The 18,010-nt window shown below is 37.5% G+C and overlaps 1 protein-coding gene across 9 annotated transcripts in view; it reads right to left on the bottom strand.

Moving 5' to 3' along the window:
* Nucleotides 1–18,010, bottom strand: part of NAV3 (neuron navigator 3) — a 924,032-nt gene that overhangs the window by 664,885 nt on the left and 241,137 nt on the right. For all 9 annotated transcript variants that reach the window (XM_024256848.3, XM_063712200.1, XM_024256849.3 and 6 more), the window contains exon 2: nucleotides 1,819–2,222. In XM_024256848.3, coding sequence (XP_024112616.2) covers nucleotides 1,819–1,890 — 72 coding nt within the window. In that variant the 5' untranslated portion in view covers nucleotides 1,891–2,222. The remainder of the gene's footprint in view (nucleotides 1–1,818; nucleotides 2,223–18,010) is intronic.

Below are 18,010 nucleotides of genomic sequence, written 5' to 3'. Positions count from 1 at the left end.
TTACATTTCTTACAGAATTATGGTTCTCCATGGTTTGTCTAAATTCTATTACTATTAGTACATTACGTATGAGCTGAGCAGTTTTGTGTGAGTTGGCCTAGTAAACGAAGTATCATTACAAAACACTGTTTAAAGTTCCACAGAAAGAACTCAAAGAATGACTTCAAGAATTCGTTCCATTCTTCACCTTTGATTCCTTTTGTGTTTGCAGAAAATCTCCCTTAGCCAGGGAATGAAAAGACAGCACCTGCAGATGTACTCATCTTTTTTGTCATAAAAGCAGCAACTCCATCAGAAATTATAACCCTGTAATTAATCACTTACCTATTACCTCCCTCCCTCTTTACCCAACCAATATAGTACCCAAATTACCATCAGAGTTAAGGACGTTATAAAAATGTAGATAGAAAAAGATGATTAAATGGCTTCTTAGTAGTTAAATTGCACAGAATGCTTTAGATTGAAATTTACTGTGACATCTCCTCTGGGTAAACACTCCAGTGCCAGCAGGATAAAAAGCAGGCTGAACATTTGGTAACACCAACAAACTTATTTGTAACACAAGTATTTGTGTAGAAATTTATATCCACATTAAAGCAAAAATTGATTTCAGGCACCTTGAATTTTATAGTATTTAGTATTTTCTGAGATTTACTTACACTGCACAAAAAATGAACCAAACTGGGAATAAACAATCTATGCATTTCTGCCTCTATTAATGACAAAAGGATTACCGTAGCCCCATGCCAGTTGCATTAATCATATTGGCAAAACAAAATTAATAAGCCATTGACTCAGCACAGCCTCTTCTAAACTTACCTCCACCACCGCGAAAGACCTAACTAGTTGTTTTTCAGGATGTGAGAAGTGAACAGTAAACAAAATTTCTAAGACAGATGTAAAAAAAAAAAAGCTTAATTATGGCCCTTAGATCCACATCTAACTAAAAATTTCCTTCTTTTTCTCCCATTTCTTGCCAGCACCATCGCTACTGGGTCCCCACACACCTATCCTGTACTAGCAGAGTCCTTTGCAGAGCACTGCAAAAGATGATACATTTCAGTATGAGTGGGGCTCTTTCTCCTAGGCGCTATCTCTAACCCTTCTGATAAGTGTTCTTTAGGTGGTTCTCACTCCAGTGGAGCAATTCAGCAGGTAAGAGTTTCTAAAAAGCTAGAAAAATGAAGTTGAAATACATCCCTTAGTATTCAATCTCCACTTCTTACTAAAAAGCTTGCTATACCCTTTCTTTTAAAATAAAGTTAGCACAGTTCTTTTTTCCATCAGTTCTTTTGACACCATGTAGAATCAAAACAAAGCTCACAGTTGCCTCACAACTTTCTTTTCAGGCCAGCTGTATAATTCAGAAGGCCTAAGTTGATGTGTCCCAAGGATATGAAATTAGAGAATTTAAAATGCCACTTAGGCTTTCTAATGGCAGTAAGGCAGGTGTTCTCTTTAAGGAGAGCTCTAGCCTGCTCCATTACTCCAGAGGTGCCTGTGACTCATGCCTCACCCTGGGTCTCAGAGAACTGTTCCTACGAGGTCAGTTCAACAGGTCACTAGTATGAAGTCAAGAGTGAGAGAACACAGTAGAATCCTTGCCAGCCCACTGGATGGGTAAATTCAGAGGACTTTAGAAACAAAATCACCAACTGGTAATGAAATCCAGACCCACAGAAACACATTGCTATACAGCAGGGTTGATTTCCATGAAATAGTATGTTATTTTATCTCAAAAGGTGCATTCATTTTCAGTTTCAAAAATTCTCTTTAAGCATAAACAAAAAGGACTAAGCAAAGAGAAATTTCTTTTACCTTCTTCTGATCTTCTAGCTTGTGACTCACTGGATTCTTCCCATGTCTGTTCATTTCTGAAGATAAATCCATCACATTAGGTTCTTGCCCTTCAAAATGAATCTCTTCAAAAAAGCAGCAAATTAATCCAAGATGCAATTTCTAGGAACACACTGGCCCGCCACGTTCCCCATCACACACCATTTCCGAACTTCGAGTCCAAGGAATGATTAAAAAATCCATTGATTGAATGGAAAAAATAAAGTTTGCAGTTTACTCCCAGGACCTTCCAAATCAGCATATCGTTTTTAAATGCTGACTCCTCAAAAGCAAAATAGTCATTCGAGAATTTTAACTTCAACTGCTATCTTTTTCTTTCTTCACGGTTTTCCATTTTAATAAAAAATGACAGATTTCCTGTAAACCTGTGATTTAAAAAAATAAGCACATAGTAAATTCTCTTTCACCATTTTTTGTTACAATTAGTAAAATAAATTATTATTTGAAAATTTCAAAATATTTTAGGCATAAACAATATTTGACTTAAAAATAATGGCATTATTCTTCACCCTTATGGCCTTTAAAATATCAAGCTAAAAAGTAACAAAGAAGACACAACTACTCATCAAACATGTATGTATGCTTTACTGTTCCACTCTCAAATTTCTGCATTTATAGAACCACAGAATTTTAGAATAGAGACCAACATAGCCAGATATTATGTTGTAGTTTGATAACTTTCATAGATAATTTTATTTAGACTTCAAAAGATCTGTAAAATGGTTATTATCGTTCCATTTTAAGATGACATAGTTAAGATTGAGAGGGTAAATTTTCATAAGTCTCATAAGTAACAGAACTAGAATTAGAATTCAAATTGCTTTGACGTCAAAACCCATTATTTCTCCTAGTTGTACTCTTCTTGACTCATATTACATATTTTGTCCCACAAGGATAACATAAACAAATTTGTCAAGTGCCTTACTGGGTTATAGATACACTATGCACAGTACTTCTTATTAAAGGGATCATATAATCCAGTGGTTTCCAAGGCCAGCTAGATAATAGAATCACCTGAGAATAATCATAAACATATAGATTCCTGGGGTGCACCCTTATCTATGCTAATTTAGAAGCTATAGAGAAGTGCTTGGACATCTGTATTCTTTTCATCTCTTTTAGATACTTGTGATATAGAAAAACCACTGTTGAAACCTCCCCTTAACGCAAGACTTCGTAAACTTGTCTGCACATTAGACTCACATAGGAGGCTTCCAAAACTACTGGAAGCCCCAGATACTGTGCTTTGGCACCACTGCCTCAATATATAAATTCTCTTTATAATTGACCAACGACTTCCTGAAGAAACCTATCGTCTCGGGAGGCAGCCCTTTTCATATTGAGAAAGTTTTAAACTTTAGACAGTTCTTGTTAATTTGGAGACAAAATCTGTATTTCTATACTTCTGTCCATTTGTAATTATTCATAATCTTCATAGTCATCAATGTGCACAAATGTTTGTTTTATATGACAGTTCTTCAATATCTCCTTAGCCAGGTTAACCATCCCTAGCACCCTCAAAAATTCCTTACCACCATGATTACTTCCTCCAGAAGAGGTTGCACTTTGTACGAGGCCCATAAACTGTGCTGTCCAGCACCGAGCACAGGGGTCAAGCACAACTTGCTCCCTTTAGGAATTCACCTCCAGGTCCCTCAACACATGCCATGACAAGCATAAAACAACTGATAACCATACTTTAAGTCAACAGTAAATTAAATGTTAGTAAGTATGAAAAATCAGCTTCTAAATTGCCCATTGCACTTCTCTATACATTTTTTTTCTTATCTGGCATCATTTTGCCAATCCCTGTTCTGTCTTCAACACCTCTGCTTGTCATGCAGATATTTTAGTTTGTGCACTACTGTGAAAGTTTTCAGCACAGTAAACAACATGGACAAGGGCTTTGGCATAAGAGAACATGATCAATTTGAGGAGCTGAAAGAAATCCAATGAGGAGTCACTGCAAAATTGTAAGAAGGCATGCACTATAACAGGGTTTGTGATTTTAACAGTTCACCTGAACTGTCATACAGAAAATAGAAGGGAGCCAAACTTATGCCGGAAAAACCTTAAAGGCATTGTTAGAGCAATCCAAGAAACATACAATAGCATCCTGAACTAGCGTAGGAGCCGACGAGGTAGGAAGAATGACAAAACTGAGTGATATATCATGTAAGAGGCAGAGTTGACAGAAATGGTAATTGACTGAAAATGAGTTTGAGTGTGTGGTTTAAGGGTGCAGGAACGTTACCTAATACAGCAAACTCATGAGAGACACACTTTGAACAAGAGAAGAAGAAAGACATGGTAAAACAAAAAATGCTTGCTAAAATCCAGGACATTATAAGATAATCTCACTGATGTTCATAGATGCAAAAATCCTAAACGTTAGCAAACTGAATCCAGGAATGTATAAAATGAATTATACATCAATTCCAAGTTGATACTATCCCAGGAATAAAGGTTGGTTTAAGATTTAAAAATAAATCAGTATAACTCACCACATTTACAAAACAAGAAAAATTATATGCCCATCTCTATGGGTGTAGACATATAATTTGATAAATTAAACATTGACTCATGACCTAAAATTTATCTTGGAAAATGAGGAATAGAAGGGGACTTTCATAATCTTCCTTTATCTGATAAAGTGTATTCACCAAAAAACAACTACTGCAAACATTAAACATATTGGTGAACAGTTAAAAACTTTTCATATGATCAAGAACAACACACAAGTGGCTACTAATATGACTTCTATTTAACACTGTACTTAAAGTCTAGCCATGCAGTAAGACAAGAAAATATGAGACGAGGGAGGGAGAGGAGGGAGATGGGGAGAGTAAACAAGCAGTATAAACACTAAAAAGAAAGAAATGAAATTGTTATTTGAAAATGTTATGGTAATATATACAGAATATATTAAAGAATCAAGAGATAAATTACTAGGATCAATAAGTGAGTTTAGTAAGTTTCTGTATACAAAGTCAATATATAAAAATCCTTTATATTTCTTTATAATATCAACAAACATTTAGAAAATGAAACATTGAAAATACACTATTTACAATAGCATTAAAAATATCAAATACCCTGGAATAAATCTCACAAGAGACTGTAAAAACTTTATGATAAAGCAATAAAACAGCATCAAAAGGAAATAGAGATTTAAATAAATAGAGGGCTGTGCCATATTCAGAAATTCAGAAATAAGACTCAATAATGATGAAATAACTCATATCTAAAATATTTATTGCATTCAACACAATACCTATCAAAATCCCCAGTTTTTCTTCATAACTTCAGAAGATGCTTCTAAAAGGTCTAAAAGGTATATGGAAATGCAAACAATCATGAAAATCCAAGACACTGAAGAAGAAGAACAAGTTGAAACCATTTGCTCTACTGGATGTTAAGGCATATTTTAAATCAACAGTAAATAAAATGATAATAACAAGGGTAGAGAAATCAACCAATGGAACATAGAAATCCCCGAACCAGGCTTTAACAGATATGGCCACTTTATTTGATATAAAGGTTAAACTGCAAAACCACGGAGAAAAAGTATTTTCAAAAAAGAATGCCAGGTCAGTTGGATAGCCATATAGAAAAAAGTTAAACCTGACTTTTACTTCATACTAACAATTTCAGGGAGACTGCTGATATAAATCTGACAAAAAAAGCTTCTTGGAAAATGCCTTCATTAACTGAGAGTAGGGGAAAATTTCTTAAGAGTTCAAAAGCATTGAACATGAAGAAAAATAATAATTATATCAATATCAAAAACTTTTATTAATCATAAAACACCAATAAGAAAATATAATTCAACTCATGGACTAGGAAAAGTTACTTGTTATATATATAATTACATGTAAAAACATCTAAAAGTCAATAATAAAAATACAATAGACAAAAATATCTGAATAGATGTTTCCAAAAATAATAATATAGATGAAGAACAGATTAACGGTTGCCATGGCTCAGGGATGAGGGTGAGATGTGTCCAAAAGAGGCAGGAAATAGGAGCCTTATGGTACGGAACAGCATTGTATCTTGATTGTAAGGGTGGTTACATGAATCTACTTATGTGATTAAGTTGCATAGACAATACACATATACAATTCAGTGTCTATAAAACTAGTGAAATATGAATCTGCTCACTCTGTGGACTGTACCAATGCCAACTTCCTAGTTTTTATTTTATACTATAGTTATGCAAGATGCTAACGCTGTAGTAAACAAAGTAATGGGTACACAGAACTTCCCTGTCCTTTTTTTGCTTATCTTGACACTTCCTGTGACTCTAAAATGATTTAAATAATTTAAACATGAAAAGTTAAAAAAGGATGGACAAATGGCCCATAGATACATGTAAAAATGAATACTCTTGTCTGGGCGTGGTGGCTCACACCTGTAATCCCAGCACTTTGGGAGGCCGAGGTAGGCGGATCACTAGGTCAGGAGATCAAGACCATCCTGGCTAACACGGTGAAACCCCGACTCTACTAAAAATACAAAAAATTAGCCGGGTGTAGTGGTGGGCACCGGTAGTCCCAGCTACTCAGGAGGCTGAGACAGGAGAATGGCATGAACCCTGGAGGCAAGCTTGCAGTGAGCAGAGATCGTGTCACTGCACTACAGCCTGGGCTACAGAGCGAGACTCCGTCTCAAAAAAAAAAAAAAAAATGAATACTCTTATCAGTAATCAGTACAATGCTAATCAAAACTACATGAGATATAACATCTCATCTACCTAAGTTAATAAAAAGAATGACACTATCAACTGTTAGCAAAGACATAAAACAACAAGAACACTGCTGGTCAAAATGTAAATTGGTGTAACTATTTTGGGAAAATGTTTAGTATTTCCTACTAAGTTTAAAGATACACATACTTTATAACCCAGCAATAATATTCCTAGGTATGTACTCTTCAGAAATATATGCATATGTGCATCAAGAGACACAACAGGAAAGTACTTTCAACGTAACCATAAAAAAACTCAAAACAATCTGGAAACAAAGTTCACCAACATTAGAATAGATAAATAACTTATGGTATGCTTATGCAACAGACAATGTACATTAATTAATATTAACAAACTATGGACACTCGCCAATATGCATGAATCTTGAAAATATTAAGGAAGCCAAAATCAAAGCAAAAGAAATATATATACTACACGATTCCATTTATATGAAGTTCCAAAAACTGGCAAAACTAACCCAATGGTGTTAGAAGTCAGGATACTGGTGACCTTCGGTGAGTGGGAGGGAATGATGTTTTAATTGCAATTTGATTACAGTGTTACCAATGTTCATTTTTTTTTATTTGGGTGGGCAATACATTAATATTAGCTTTGTAACAGTTCACTGAACTGTAAAGTAAAATTTCGTATGGTTTTCTCTATGTAAATTATGCTTCATGATTAGAAAAAAAGCTAATAAAAAACTTAGACACGTCTGTGTTTAGTGTTCCCATAAATGGTCTCTCCAATAAGCAACAATAAAAAAAAAGTTAGACTGATTAACTTGTTATTATTGGGTGTCATTCTTATCTTTTAAGGTTATGGACCAGCTGTTTCATTACGGCATAGAATTTTGCCAGAGCACAATGTCAAGCTTACCAATAGCATGGTTTATCAAACGTCAGAAAATGTATTTATCTCCTTTCAAAATATCTCCAATTTTTTTTTGTTTTGTTTTTTTTTTTGAGGCAGAGTCTCACTCTCTCACCCAAGCTGGAGTGCAGTGGCGCGATCTCAGCTCATGCAAGCTCCGCCTCCCGGGTTCACACCATTCTCCTGCCTCAGCCTCCCAAATAGCTGGGACTACAGGCGCCCGCCACTGTGCCCGGCTAATTTTTTGTATTTTTAGTAGAGACGGGGTTTCACCATGGTCTCAATCTCCTGACTTTGTGATCTGCCCGCCTCGGCCTCCCAAAGTGCTGGGATTACAGGCGTAAGCCACCACGCCTGGCCTTCCCCTCTCTTTAGAGTAGTAAGGCATTACAGTCTGTCAACCATATTTTCCATACACATTATTTTATATTAGCATGAAATAATTTTTCCAAAAGCATTACTAATATGTTCTAAATTATTCAAATTTATCTACCTTACCTAATACCTTCCTCATAGTAGAAAAATATGTATGGAAGACACAGAGCACTGTGTGCCTAATGTGTGTGCAGCACAGTGCAGGCCCCAAATCATCAGATTTTAAATACTCATCCTTGTCTTTACACAGTTTACAGTCCAGCAGGCAGTCAGATGTAATGAAAACAAAGGAGCACCAGCATATTCTTTTTAACTCTGTCAAATATCAAAACCTTAGAATACCAATAAGTTTACACCAATGATAAAAGGCAATTTCATGTGGACAGAATAAATTATGGACAATTATGCACATAAAATTAATTTGAATATGATTTCAATTCATTTTAAATTAATAATTTAAGATGACTTATCCTTACTTTTGCAGAATAAAAATGATTTATGATAAAACTACAAAGCTGCTGGAATGTACATGAAGATATTGAAAAGTTGTTCGCTCATATGAAGGTAATTGTCAATATGTAGTATTAATTCTCTACCACTTTTATTCAACATAATACAGTGGTTGGGTTTGGTAGTGAAATCCAATGACTTTATGTATAAGTATAAATAGTTTCATGTTTTTATAGCTTAAAAGAATGCTTCCATACTGCTCAGACTCACCCAGGAGTCTCTCATCAGACAAAGGATAAATGTTTTCAGTGAGATTTTGAAAGGATTTGTGAAGATTACTTACAGAGTGATTGGAGTATGTGCTACTCCTACTTCAGCCTCTGACAGGGATTTTACAGGGACTACTCAGACAGATTGATGGACATTTTCTGCAGTTGAGGGGACACAGAAACCTAGTACCCAGGCAACGTGAAGTGGCCTGTGGCCGCAGGGCAATGACACATCTGAGAAGTAACTTGCAGTCTTCTCTGATCTTGAATCAAAATGTGCACATCTTAGGGACCTGATCAAGAATGTGTAGTAAAAATGTTTTCCTGAACTCATTTAGTAAAAGCGATCCTGCTCAAAAGGGTAATTAGCCAGGGTAAGGGAATTCCTGAAGGAGGAAGCTGTGGGAACCATAGCTGGAAGGAGGAGCTGAGGAGACATCCAGAATATTTGGCTCAAAGAGAGGCTACTATCCAGTTCAAGGGAGATGAAGTGAGGGAGGTCTAGCAGTACAGTTTTCAAAATTCTCAAATAACCAGGAAAGTCAGTTTTAAACATCCCCTTGGCCTACAGTCAATGAGCCATCTTACAACATTAAGACTTTCTTACCTCTCCTCTTTTCCTCACCTACCCTGCAAACACCCTATTGAGTGGGGAGGAGGTGAAAGGACAAAGATCTTTCCAAATAGCAGAAGTGTGGTAGCAAAGGGCATTAGTCTCTGGTCTTGGTTTGTGTAAAGAGGAAGAAGTTTTTGAATAAAGATGTGTTTACAGATATATTGAAAAAAATATTCAAATTCTGAATTGAAACCTGTTTTGTGACCGACAGTGAGACAGTAATCATAAATCTTTTTTTTTTTTTTTTTTTTTTTTGAGACAGAGTCTCACTCTGTCTCCCAGGCTGGAGTGCAATAGTGCAATCTCAGCTCACTGCAAGCTCCACCTCCCGGGTTCATGCCATTCTCCTGCCTCAGCCTCCCGCGTAGCTGGGACTACAGGCACCCGCCACCACTCCCGGCTAATTTTCTGTATTTTTAGTAGACACTGGGTTTCACCGTGTTAGCCAGATGGTCTTGATCTCCTGACCTCGTGATCCGCCCACCTTGGCCTCCCCAAAGTGCTGGGATTACAGACGTGAGCCACCGGGCCCGGCCAATCATAAATCTTACACTATGTAAAAGTGAATGAAACACAATTGTATGATCCAAATTCACATCCATGGATAGAGAAGCAATTAATTCTATGAAGAAGTTTAAAGAACCAGGAAAGAAGTTTGGAGTAGAGATTTAGATTCATGAGTCATCAGTCTCAAAAGGAGATCATGCATAGAAGTTACATGGGTTGAGAAAAGTACCAAAGACAGGCCTCTTGAAAAGACTCAAATTGCCTTAGGTACTATTTTCAAAATTAGCTCTTAATCCTATCCACTTAGCAAACTTAATCATACCACTTAATTAAAATTCATCAATGGTTCTTTAATACCTGGAGCCCAAAAGAAAACAAAAATCAAAATTTCTTAGCATGATATTCAACACTCTACCCATTCTATTTTTTTAACTTCCCAGCTCCTATTTTACTGTAGCTATACAAAACAAGTTATAATACCTAAATATAACTTGTTATTTCACATCTTGGACATTTATAGATCCATGTATGCCACACAATCCACTTGGAAAGTTCCTACTTCATGCTTAAAAAGTCTTTTCAACTCATTTCCTCTCTGAAGGCTTCATGTTGTATCCCCACTCAACCAGACAAGTTAGGCCTTTTTATCCCCATGTTCTACAAGCATACACACACATACACGCACACCAATCATTGCCTATAAGGCTGAAAAGGTTATGCCAAAATTGTCTCATTCTAGCAAAAATACATTTATAGTTTAGAAAGGCCATAGGTTGGGTGCAGTGGCTCACACCTGTAATCCCAGTACCTTGGGAGGCTGAGAGGGGCAGATCACAAGGTCAGGAGATCAAGACCATCCTGGCTAACACAGTGAAGCCCCGTCTCTACTAAAAATACAAAAAATTAGCTGGGCGTGCTGGCGCACACCTGTACTTGGGAGGCTGAAGCAGGAGAATTGCTTGAACCCAGGAGGCGGAGGTTGCAGCGAGCCAACATCACACCACGGCACTCCAGCCTGGCTAACAAAGTGAGACTCCATCTCAGAGAAAGAGAGAAAAAGAGAGAGAGAGAGAGAGAGAGGCCATAGGCCCCTTCTGAACTTATTATTTTAGCCATATTCTCTTTGAGTTAGTACAGGCATACAAAAAAGTACAAAAATCTTTAGTACACAGTCTATGGCACATTCATCTACTGAGTTAACAACCACGCATATCAAGATACAGAACATTTCCCAAATTCCAGAAGACTCCCTTATGTACTCTTTCACATAATAGCCCTAAAGGTATCCACTACTCTGAGTTTTATCAGCATATTTTCCCTGTTCCTGAAACTTCAATATAACGAATACTACAGTGCCTGCAGTATGTACTCATTTGTTTCTCCTCTTTTCTTTTCTCAACATTAAATCTGGAAGTTGTGTCTGTGTTATTACAAGTAGCAGTAGCTCATTCTTTTTTATTCCTTTATGGAGGAGAAGGTTGTGCTCATATGTCCCAATTCATGTAATTGACCAAAGTAATGCTCAATTAAACTGGAATTTTTAATCATCCTGAATTCTGTATCCTAATTCAGGCTTTCTGGACTCTTCATGTTTACACATGAAGAAAATAAAGAAGTTCCTTTGACTTAACCTATTTTTTCCCAGGCTCTGTGACCTCTATTCAAGTCAAGAGAATACAAGAAATTAATACTTCTTGTGACCGGACTGTTAACAGAGTAACAAATCTCATATCCAGAAACTATTAAAAAAATGACTGAAAATTTATTTAGGAATTTTAACTATTAGTCAGAGGTGATATGGTCATTATTTACTCTTTAAATTCTCATATTGAGTTGTCACTTTATCTTTATGTGGCTAAATCAGCATGTCTAAAGTGCAAAGAAAGGATCCAAGCCCAAATGGGAAGGGTTAAGAAGCTGTTCCAGCAGACCCAGGGCCTTGGGTCAGAGGTTCCACTTGGCCTCCTACCATGTCCCAGATCCAAAACTCACTGCTACACATAACAAAGTACTCTACCCACAGTAAAAATATTAGAAGCCTAACGGAATAATATGACTGTTCAAAAATATATTTTTAAAAAAATATTTTAAAATATTTTAAAGGGATTATTTTAAAAGGTTATTTAAACATCAACATCTATTTATGATTTAAATATTTTAAAAAGCAAAAAACATAGAAACAGGAATAAAAGAAAGTCAAATAGCTACAGCAGAAAGTATTGTAGTTACTAGTAAACTATCAAAAGAATATGCAGAGTATGATACCATTCATATAAAATTTAAAAATCATTACTAAATATTGCGTGTAAATACATACAAACATAGTAAAAGTAGAAAAACATGTATGCAATGATAAATTCTTTAAAAGTCAAAAATAAATAAAGATGCTTAACACTACCATTTAAATAAACCATCATGTTATAGGTCCTTATCACCATGTCAAGACAAAGAGAAATCAATACAAAATACAAGAATAGAAAAGGTAGAAAAAAATTTGTATATATTATTGACTACAGACAATACAGGAAAATTTATAAACAAATTGTTTAGAATAATCAAGGTTATCTTTTATGATACACCAACAAAATATACATTTGTATCAGCAACGATAAAAACAGTAAAATAAAATGCAATTTTAAAACAAATTCTACTAGTAAGAGAAACAAAAATTTTAATGTCCTTAGAGATAAGACTAGAACAATATATGACCTTTACAAGAAACATCTTTTTCTTTTCATTGAAAGATATGAACAGTATTTATATAAATGGAGAGATATAACATGTTTCTGAATAGGAGGATTCAATATTATAAAGGTTCCAGTTGTCTTTTATAATTCCCTAAGTTCAATTCCAATCCAAATCTCCATATGTAACTTTTTAATGTAACTTAAAAAGCTGATTATGAAATTTATATGTAAGAGCAAAGGAATAAGAAAAGGCAAGACCATTTTGAAAAATGCATGCTTTCGAGATTTTCAAGATACCAAGATTTTATAAAAAACAATGATATTTAAGACTGGGGAGGAAGTGGCCAAAGGGAAAGGCAAATAAATTATTAGAATAGACTATATTGCTCAGAAACAGAAACACACTACACAGAGATTATTAATATGCGGTCCAATGAGGAAAAAAATTGACAATTAAAAAATGTTTCTGAGACAATTCGTTAAACACATGGGAAAATAAGACTAACAAAAAATAGTTCTTAAATGAGACATAAAAAAATACAAACCCTAATGGAAAAAGACTGATAAAATTGACTATATCCATGTGTACAACAAAGTGTCAGCATATACAATAGAAAACCCAGAGACTGGAAAAATACATTATAGTATATGTGTCACAGGATCCTTAGGGTGTCGCTTTTCCAGGCAGAAACCTCTGTTGCTGGTGGCGCCTTTCCCTGAGTTTTACTTGGGCCTATGGGCTCCTTCTGCTCACTTGGCCCAGCAGGCTGGGATGGGCTCCTACTACTGGTCGGATCCTATGCCCACTAAGGGCGAGCCAGAAATGTAGCAGTGAGGGGTGTGTGAGTGAGCACACGGTCTGGCCACAGCGCACACAACCAGGATTGCTGGCTGTGGCAGGGCAGGCAGCTCCAGGCACCCACACAGATGCTCGGCTCCATGCAAGGCTGCAGGTGAACCAGGCATTCGGAAAGCAGCTTCCACAGAGGGGGCCAGGGAACACAGTAGTACCTGGAAGCTTGGACAGGCCAGGAACCGCAGAACCCCAAAGAGGGTGTCACAGCCTGGCCTGGGGAGCCCCTAGTTCTGGGATCCCCAAAGGGCTGCAGCTCTTCTCTCCTTCTCCTTGCCTGCAACATGGTGAGCAGGGGGGCATGTTTCAACCCTGTTTGTGTTACAGCTTTCAGTCCCGCCACTCGGCAGGTCCCAAGTTCTTGTCCTATTTCAACGAAGAAGGAAGCATGCGGACAACTGGAGGAGAAACAAGGCAGAGAGGAGATTCATTGAGAGAAAGAACAACTCTCAGGATACCCGAAGTGGGTAGCTCCTTTCTTCAGGCAAGTCATCCAGACAAGAGTCCAGTTCTCAGCAGAGAGGAGACCTGGAGTGGGTAGCTCCTTTCCACAGGCAGGTCATGTGGGCTAGCTGAGAAAACCTGAAGTGGGTAGCTCCTTCTCACAGCTGGTAGTCCCAGTGTCTCTGTGAGTCGGGCTGAGTCCAGGGGTTTTTGTGGGCTTCAGAAAGGAGGAAGTGCACATGCTGATTGGTCTATGGGTGACCATGGGTGGGCCCTGAAAAGCACCATAAGTTCTCGCTCTTGGCACAGATTCCACCTGCAACTGACAGCCTGGGCCCCATGCCTCAGGCCATCCCTGGCTTGAAGATGGGGCTTCACTCACCCCTTTCTGCCCAGGAGCCTGTCTGCTTCCTGCTGCCATCAATCATGTCATCCACAGCACCCACCCAGGCTGTTCAAGTGGAGGGTATGTCAAGCCACCCTCAACCCACCCTGTGCCCCGCCTTCCATGCTCCTCAGCACCCAAAGTCCGGAGGGGGCTGAGGAGGCAGGGGGCTGATGTGTCAGCACTGCCCTGAGCAAGCATATACCCAGCCAGGTTGTGACAGTGCCTGCCTGGGCTCAGCCTTAACTTTGCTCCAAAATCAGAGCAGGCACTGAGAGCAAGGGGAGGCCAGGCCACGGGAGCAGACACTTCTGAGCCTGTGGGGGGAAGAGGGGCTTCCTGGCCCGAGAGTACAGGGATGCCTGGGTCTGGAACTGCAACAGGGCAGCTGCAGCTGTGCCTGGTGAGCAGAGGGACCCCGACCCGCCAACTTAGAAGGGGATGGATCCCCACCTCCTGCCCCCCATCCCCCTCCCCATGGGGCACGCAGCCCCAGACATGCCTTCCCAGCTGCAGCCCAAGTCTTCACAGTGGCCATTCTAGACGCGCTGCCACTGCCGTCATATATATGTGTATACGCATTAAAAATAGAATTCTTTCAAAGTAACTAAAAACAAAGAAGACAAGTGACCCAGCAGAAAAAGAAGCAGAGTATATATACATATATGATGAAGCAATTCACACAAGAACAAACATGGATGGTGATATAGTTTGGCTCTGTGTCCCCACCCACATTTTATCTTGAATCGTAATCCCCATATGTTGGAGGAGTGGCCTGGTGGAAGGTGATTGGATCATGGGGGCACATTTCCCCCTCACTATTCTCCTGATAGTGGATAAGTTCTCACCAGACCTGACAGTTTACAGGTATGTGACACTTCTTCTTCTCTCTCTCCTGCTCCACAATGTGAAAATGAACTTGCTTCCCCTTCAACTTCTGCCATGACTGTAAGTTTCCTGAGGCCTCCCAATCCATGCTTCCTGTTAAGCCTGCAGAACTGTGAGTCAATTAAACCTCTTTTCTTCATAAATTACCCAGTCTCAGGTGTTTCTTTATAACAGTGTGAGAACGGATTAATACAGATGGCCAATAAGCACATGAAAAGTAGTAATTGACAAATTACACATCTTTTTTAAAAAAAAGATACTAGCAGAGTCCCATCTAAAAGAGTATTTAAAAAGTTTCAATGTTACCAATATCAACTGTTGGCAAACATGGGCTAATACTAAAACTTCCATAAACTACCAGTGAGTATGTAACTGATGCAAATACTTTTAGTGGGTTATGTGGCAAAATCCAGTAAAATTTAATGTCAACACACCTTATCATGTATCCATTGAATTTCTAGGGAAAAATACGTACACCAAAAGACATGAATGAGAATGTTCATTGTAGCCTCTTTGGCATTGGTAAAACATTTGAAATATTCTAAATATTCATTATCAGGTATCTAGATCAGTAAATTATGACATGTATCTGTATAATGGCATGTTTTATAATATTTAAAATTTATGTATTCAACTTTGAGCTACCCACACAAACAAATCTTAATATAATCATGCATCAAACAAGTTGCACAAGAATAGAGAATGATGTCACTTATAAATTTAGAAACATGTAAAATAGTAATAAATACCATTTGGATAAAAATACAGATATGGTAAAAGCATTAAAAATGTGTTAGAAATGACAAATCCTAAATCAGGATTGCAGTTCTTTTCTGGAATGAGAACATGGAAATAAAAAAAGAGTTACAACAGGAGCATTTAGTAATTCCAGTATTCCATTTAGGAATTGCACTATTTTATATCTTCAAAAAAATTCTGAAGCAAAATGTTAAAATATGGCAAAGCTAGATGTTGAGTACATGAAAGTTAAAAATTATTATTCACTCTGTTTTTCTTAACACCTAAGATAGTTCCCCATAAGAAATGTTAAAAAAAATTATAGAATGCAAAATTATTTTTAATAAATAAGTCAATCAACCAACCAACCATTAGACTATAACATGTGGTTTTCAACAGGGATAAGATCTCTTCATGTTGCATTTGGCAATGTGCTGGAGGACTCTCTTTTTCATTGTACTGGAGAGTATTGCTGGCATTTACTGGGGGAGGGAGATGATAAATGTCTTGCAATGCATTGGTACAATCCAGGACCAATAAAAATTGCCCACAAATCTCCTATTGACAGACACAGCCACCACATCAATCTGCCTCAGAACATACTTGACCTGACGACAGACTTAACTCAAGCCCCTAACCATGAGAAGATGGCTTATTTCTCGGGATCCTTTCCTTAATAACATTATTTTCCCCAGAGCCTCCTATGTGTCAGAGGTTGTTCTTGGATCAGGAAGAGAAAGATGAATAAGGCTCTGCCCCAATACCCACCCCGTAAGCTGAATTCCTACCTCACCCTCTCAGCTAAAGTGTTGGGCTCCATGAAGTCAACCCCAGGAAATCTTTATTGCCACCTGATTCAGATGCACACAATCAAACAAAGTCTCAGTGCCATTGGTTGCCCTATAAATGCCCCTCCACACAAATGTATTCCTTTTTTTGGTATCATGAAGAATCAGACAACCAGAAAGTAAACACTAATGCAATATAATTTTGTGGGTGAGTTTTCAGAAAACTGTAACTGTAATATAAGACAACACAAGCTTTTCTCTTGTATACTAAGTATTCATAAAAGGTATTTTTTAAAACTGCCTTGCATCGTGCTTTATAAACTAAGTTCTTGCAAAATTCCATTTTTCCCCACTTGTGATACACAGGAGAAATAAAAACAGCAGGGGAAAACATCATGTTCCTTGCAACATGGCTGCTGTGCCTCATTTCTGTAGCCTGCAAATGGTAGGCTATTTGCCTTTATCAGATAAATTGGCTCTGCAGCCACATTTATCTGGTTTTCAGCATGAAAACTGGTTTTCAGCATGAAGTTTGGGCTTCATTACTTCAAGATAAAGAGATGCAAGGAAGGTTGAATATCATTTTGAGACAATAATTGTATGTGTAATGGAGATTGAACAGTATAATGCATCTATATTGTTAGGTAATAATGATAAGTAGAAAAAAGCTTGCATCTTTCAGCTAAATTTGTTTATTTCCTGAAAAGTCAACGTAGTAATTCAAGGCCAAGTGACAGGAAATTACAGTTTCCTGGCTGACATCAATTCGATCTTCAGTAATAGTTCTTAAATGGAGTTTCTATGCTCAGAAGAGAGGGAAACACACACACACAATATTTCCAATAACTCAGGTCACAACCCAGGTGATATGGCACACATTATGTGGATAATACTATGATGTATGCCTACAAACATGCATTGCCTTATTATGTAATTTTAATCAAACCTATTATTTGATCAGGTTCTTACATTTAGTCTTGTATATGAACTTGGTTATTTAGAGAATACAGGCTCTCATAAGCAAGATTTGAAACACATGGCTGTTTCTTATTGCAACATTAAACAGACAATCATTTTATCTAGGTAGTCATAAAAGTAAATACACTAAGTAAAGTTTTTAAAAATTAAAAACAAAAATTGATTTCTAGTCTCCTTGCTCAAGTGTTATCAATAATACATAGTTCTCTCTTGGGAGAAGGGAGCCTTTCTCACCTTTTCTACCCATGCTCAGGACCTCACCCTATATATCATCTGTTTAAACTCTCCTGATAGAAGAGACTACTAATTTTCACCCAATATCCATTCTCCATTTATCCTCAAGGTTTCAGCTGCACATAGGGTCTCAAAATGGGAGACTATGTTCCCAGTTTCCCTCTTTGCAAGATCTGGCCATTTGATGACTGTACCTTAACTGATACTCATCCTTACTCCAAGTGACATCACCCTAAGAGTATTCCAGTGACTGTCCTGTCCTATTTTGGATTAGGGTTCATTCTACTCCCACTACCACCCACTTCCAGAAAGTTTCAC

The sequence above is a fragment of the Pongo abelii genome, chromosome 10 (genome assembly GCF_028885655.2).
Source record: "Pongo abelii isolate AG06213 chromosome 10, NHGRI_mPonAbe1-v2.0_pri, whole genome shotgun sequence".
NCBI classification, from domain to species: domain Eukaryota; kingdom Metazoa; phylum Chordata; class Mammalia; order Primates; family Hominidae; genus Pongo; species Pongo abelii.
Note: the sequence above shows the minus strand (reverse complement) of the source record. Positions and strands in the feature narration are given on the sequence as shown.